Genomic DNA, 5556 nt, shown 5'->3' with positions numbered 1-5556 from the left:
TTTTTATCATGTATATTTATTTATTGTGTATATGCTTCTCACAGATTTAATCTTTTTCTCACAGACTAAATTTTATACCAAACAATTACAAGATCTTCTGCGAAAGATCTTGACTGAAAAGCAATGGATTGCTTTTGATTGAACTATCTAGATGACTGATGCGAATGTACTTGACAGGTATGTTTATGTTATCTACATTTACATTTGATAATATATATGATCTTAAAATTATCATTTTAGTTTAAATTAACATTATATTTCATATAAATCATTATCATTTTAGTTTAAATGAACATTATGTTTCATATATATGATCTTATGTTTTATTATCCGACATAAATCATTAGTTACTCTTTGTGCTTAGTCTTCAATTCAACAAACTGCTTTAAAGTTGTTTCATTGTATTTATTTAGCTACTCTTTGTGCTTAGTTGTCCTTTACTTTCATATTTGTATCTATTCAGTTCTCAAACTACGCATGCCAACCTATAATAATATCTTTATGGGTTACTTATTTACCATATCAATTGAGTTGACATGCTGCTCATTCCAAGATGAAAGTAGTATTTCAGCTACTGTCAGTGGGAGGTGAGTCTCTGTTCTTTCTGAACCATTTAAAGTTGCATATCTCAACACATCGTCGGTATGGCCTTTTGCTTGTAAAAAAATCTTCTCTCATAGATCTTCACTGATAACCATTTCTGCCTGCTCATTTTTCTGTACAGAGTACGATTGATTTTCTTGGACTGTATAATCCTTGATTAGTCTGCTTCTCATACTCTTCTTTCTTTTTTCTATATAAAAAAAAAAAAAAAGTAAAGTTGAAGTAAAATGTAGAGGATGTAAATGTAGAATCAATTCAATGGGGGAAAAGGTCGTGAGATACTAAGCTTTTTAAACAATCAAACACATGAAGAACAGCTAAGAAAACCATCATTATAGCTGATAGATGTCAGATTTTCGCAATTTGTGAGACAAGTCTCGAATAGTTTTGTGAACTTTTGTAAACATCCTGAGTTAAAATGTAGTGAGTTGAGAATATTGTTGGATGATTTCAGATTGGACTTTGAAGGGATTGTATTGTTTTTTTAAAAAAAATAATTTTGACAATAGCAAATATAGATAAAAAAACTGCACCCAATAGAGCATAAATTGACAGAGGAAACAGAGCAAGACAGGGGACCTTGGTATGACGAGGCAAATCATGAAATATTAAATTCTCTCTCAGTTTTATTTTCACAGGGAAGAGATAAGCTTTGAGCCTCAAAGGTAAAAAAGTTGAACATCATTATTATTATTGTCCGCTACATCATACAAATCTAATACAAAGTTTGAGGCCTTTCTCTTTTTGAGCTACGGATTATATTGTTATTGGACCACACCTCTAAACTGACTATTTGCATTATTCAGCTGTATCATTTATCTCCATCGTACAAACTGCAAAACGATTTCATATAACACATGTATTGAATGACATCCTGCTGAAAAGGAGATGAATGTAGTATTTTAACATGATGTAAGTAGGGACTGTGTCTATTATTTCTGAATCATCATTTCAACCTGCTCATCTAAAGATATCTTTCGTACAGTTTCTTGCTTCTAACAATATCTTGCTTGACATCTAGGTAAGTATAACCTCCTTCTCTACCTATGAATAGCAGTAGAAGTTATTCTGAAACATTTTTTACCATTGAAGTACTTGCAGTTTTTTATTTTTAGTATCATCTTCCCGCTCATATTATCCCGCCAAAAAACATGTATTCTTCATTGAATTTTAGTGGTTTGTTTTCCCGCTTCATTTTTACAATGCTATGCTTGTGTATAAATATAACTTACTTCCTTCATGCATGCTCACCATTGAAACACTTTGAATTTCTATTTTAAGAGTCTTTCAATCTTCAACCTTTTATTTTCATCACACTTTCTCAGTTTTATTGAAGATGCCACGTATATCACTCCTAAGACATTTGAATGATGGAACCGATAGGTGGCACATAGTTGCAAGAGTTTTCAGGAAATGGAATGTCTTCCATAAGGGATCATCTGCTGATATCTTCTGCGTGACAATGGTTTTATTAGACAAAGAGGTCTCTTTATCTTTACAAATATTAACAAATTGCATATGTCACTTGTGGTTTTTTTTTACTAATGCTTTAGTTTAATGGAAATCATTATTTTGTTTACAGGGGGATAAAATACAAGCAAGTGTTCTAACCAAAAGTTTACATGACAAGTTTCGCCACAGTATCATTGAAGGAGAGACTTATTTCTTTGCTAATTTTGAGGTCTCTGCTAATGTTAGCCAATATAGAGCTACCACTCATCCTTTCAAGATCACTATAACTCCACGAACACATGTTGCTGAGAAAATAGCCATTGTGCCATCTTATTCCTACTCTTTCTTTCCACTTGCTGAGATAGAGAAACTCAATGAGAAGCATAATATTGAATACTTGATAGGTATTTGACATCATTTTCATTCATTTTAATAATAGTATTATCATTTATGTTGTTACTGAATTATTGACACTTCATGTGTTGCTCTATTTTCCAGACGTTTTAGCATTTGTCAAATCAATTGGCACTCTTGAAGAATATCGGCGGGACAATGAAACCAAGAATAAATTGAGGATGGTGCTGAGTGACATTGAGTACAGAACCTTTCAGTAACTTTTGTTTCGTTTTTTTTCCTTTACTGTGCAACGACTTATGTAGATACTAATGATGATAATTGATAATTCATGTTCATGCATTTCAGCGGAATCAATGTAGAATGTATATTATTTGATGAATGTGCCAGCGATGCTTTCATGTCTCAGCTCCAGAATACACAGACACCTGTTGTGGTGTTGTTAAACCTGGCTAGGGTTGGTTTTTCAGAAGATGGTAAGATATATCATAATCTTTAATGACCTTATATATAGAATACTTTTTGTTCTCAAGATTTATTGGCTGTGACTAATTATTATTTCTTCCATTACCTATCTAAATATAGGAAGAGCACAGGTTTGCAATTCTTTTAATGCCACAAGGGTGTTTTTCAACCCACCCATCAAGGAAGTGCAACTAATGATTGATAGGTTTGCAAAACTAACAAATAAACTCAATCAATTCAATCAAATTGCTCAATTAATCACTTAATTGATTATATAAATTAATTTGTTGGTGCTTATTATATTATAGTTCAAAAGACAATGGCTCTCCAAGTTTGTCCTTCCTTAGCCAGCCCGTACTAACTCCACTGAGTCAACAGTCACGTACTAGCATCAATTGCAACCAAAGCCCGATTGCTATATCAAACATAAAAGATCAACCCATGGTTAGTAAGGTTTATGATAGTTATACTATCTAAATCTAATTTATAATTTATAAATTCAATATTGTATAAGTTATTTTAATCAGTATAACTTTGTACATTTGTATGTCAGGGAGAAACTTTTGTCATTAGGTGCATTATTCAAAAGTTAGAGACCAGATATGGTTGGATCTATCAAGGTTGCTCCAAGTGTGGTACAAAGCTTCGTTTAGAGAATGAGAGTTGGATATGCCCATCATGTCAGAAGAAACCAGAGTTTATTGACCACAAGTATATTTTGCACTGGTTAAAAATGGTAGTTTATGCATTCTTAGATATTTCAGTATATAAACTACCTTATGTATTACTTTGTTTATGTTTTTAGGATGAAGCTTCATTACACTGTGAAAGATGAGACAGGAATTGCTTCAATAATATTCTGGGATAAACTTGCGGTTGAGTTAATTAAAAATTCAGCCGCTGAGTTGAAGGTTATTCTAGATGAGGTATAACAATCCTTATAATTTGATATATGATATGTTTACTAATTTGTTGGTATACTGAAATATAAAATAATGTTGATTGATTTAGCCTCATTAAAATTGAAACCTTATATCTGATTGAAGGATTTGTGATGGATTAGGATCCTGAGGAAGTTGATTTCCCCAAAAATCTGGACAATCCTGTTGGGAAGAGTATGTTGTTGACTCTTAAACTGAATGACTACAATAAACGACATCCAAGTTCCAGTATTAGTGTGATGCAATATCATTTATGTGAAGATTTAATGGATCAATTTACTGAGGCATCCATTGAGGTATTTGTTTAATTTGATTAAATCATTTTTTACATATTGTAAGATATATTCACCATTTAAATGCACTATTCTGTGAGCAGATTGAGGAAATTAAGGACCCTTCAAATTCTGATTTATATGTTTAAATACCATCAATTGTTCTGATATTTATAAATGATGTTGATCATGCTTTATTCAGTATTCACAACCTGCTGTGGAACAAAGTCAGGAACATATGAATGTTACTCAAGGAGTTCCTCTAATTGCGGAAAAAGATTTAGTTTCACAATGTGTTGCTGAAGAGGATGTCACACTTTCAAATATGGTCAACCGTGTTAAAGCTCCTCCAGTTAAAGGGAGAAAAAGAAGCGTCGTGAGGAAGAATGTTGAGGATGCTATTGCTGAGGGTACTAACACTGGATCAAGCTCAAGTAATGAACAGAAGCATGTGAAAACTATCAAGTTGGAGAAGTAGTGTAACAGATAATGGGTGTCTTGTCCAATATTATATGTGTTAAGTGTATTACTTATCCTTTGCAGTTCTTAAAAGTTGTTCGTGTGGCTGTTCTGTCTGTTGTCAGTTGGAAGTTTGTATTTCCTTTTAGTTAGTTCTGTGATGAAGTTGTGTTTGTATCATTTATGTTGTTTACCTTAGTATGTGTCATTATGAACCTTTGTAAGTTTTTATTTAATCAAAGTAGTTTACGTTTGTGTTGTATTTTCATGGTTTAGTTGCTCTCATCTCAAGTTAATGATTCTATTTCGTATCTTTATGAATTATTTGAATCTAGGACGATATATTGGAAATGATTGACTTCATCATATAGGTTATTGTGGGAACAATATTAGTATAAAATACAATTTATACGGGGATTCACTTTAACTTTACTGTTTTCCCATAAAAATTCAGACTAATAGGCTAATTACATTTTTATATTTTAATTTTAGCTTAAAACAATTATTGGGTGGCAAAAAATGATGTTTTATTTTTCTACTTGAAATTTTAAACATTCACTTTATCTTATTTGAATATCCAGATTATAAAAAGTTTGAAGTTATATTGATGACACACACACACATATAAATGTATATTTCAGATCTTGAGGACACATCCTCTTAAACATCAGGATTATATTTAAGGATACGTTATACAGAATCCATTGACAACAAATGTTGAAATGAATTATGCAATTTCTTTTGCTTGCGGAACAAAACTCATATCTTATGAGCTATTTGAAAATAAATACACAAACTTCATATAAAGCTTAAAAACTTATGAAACATATTTTTTGGTATTGTAATAGGATTAAATATTTATTTGTTACTCCTCCGATCTTTAATATAAAACCTATTTAACTAATTTGATTATATTAAGAAAGTTAGATAAATTAGTTAATTATAAAAAATATGACACGTTTATCCTAAAATACCATTATCATCTTCTTTAAACATAATCCTGCCTCGCT

General features: G+C 31.4%; 1 protein-coding gene across 1 annotated transcript; it reads left to right on the top strand.

The window, feature by feature from the left end:
* The first annotated feature begins 1939 nt into the window (after positions 1 to 1939).
* Positions 1940 to 4565, top strand: LOC114716494 (uncharacterized). The gene is made up of 10 exons (XM_028901487.1): positions 1940 to 2086; positions 2186 to 2459; positions 2554 to 2665; positions 2758 to 2885; positions 2995 to 3079; positions 3183 to 3318; positions 3428 to 3585; positions 3680 to 3800; positions 3938 to 4111; positions 4290 to 4565. Exons 1-10 carry the CDS (start codon positions 1940 to 1942, stop codon positions 4563 to 4565), a joined length of 1611 nt encoding a protein of 536 aa, XP_028757320.1.
* The last annotated feature ends 991 nt before the right edge of the window (positions 4566 to 5556 follow it).

Source organism: Neltuma alba, unplaced genomic scaffold, assembly GCF_004799145.2.
Source record: "Neltuma alba isolate B1F8T4 unplaced genomic scaffold, ASM479914v2 tig00002069_pilon, whole genome shotgun sequence".
Classification (NCBI taxonomy): Eukaryota; Viridiplantae; Streptophyta; class Magnoliopsida; order Fabales; family Fabaceae; genus Neltuma; species Neltuma alba.
Note: the sequence above shows the minus strand (reverse complement) of the source record. Positions and strands in the feature narration are given on the sequence as shown.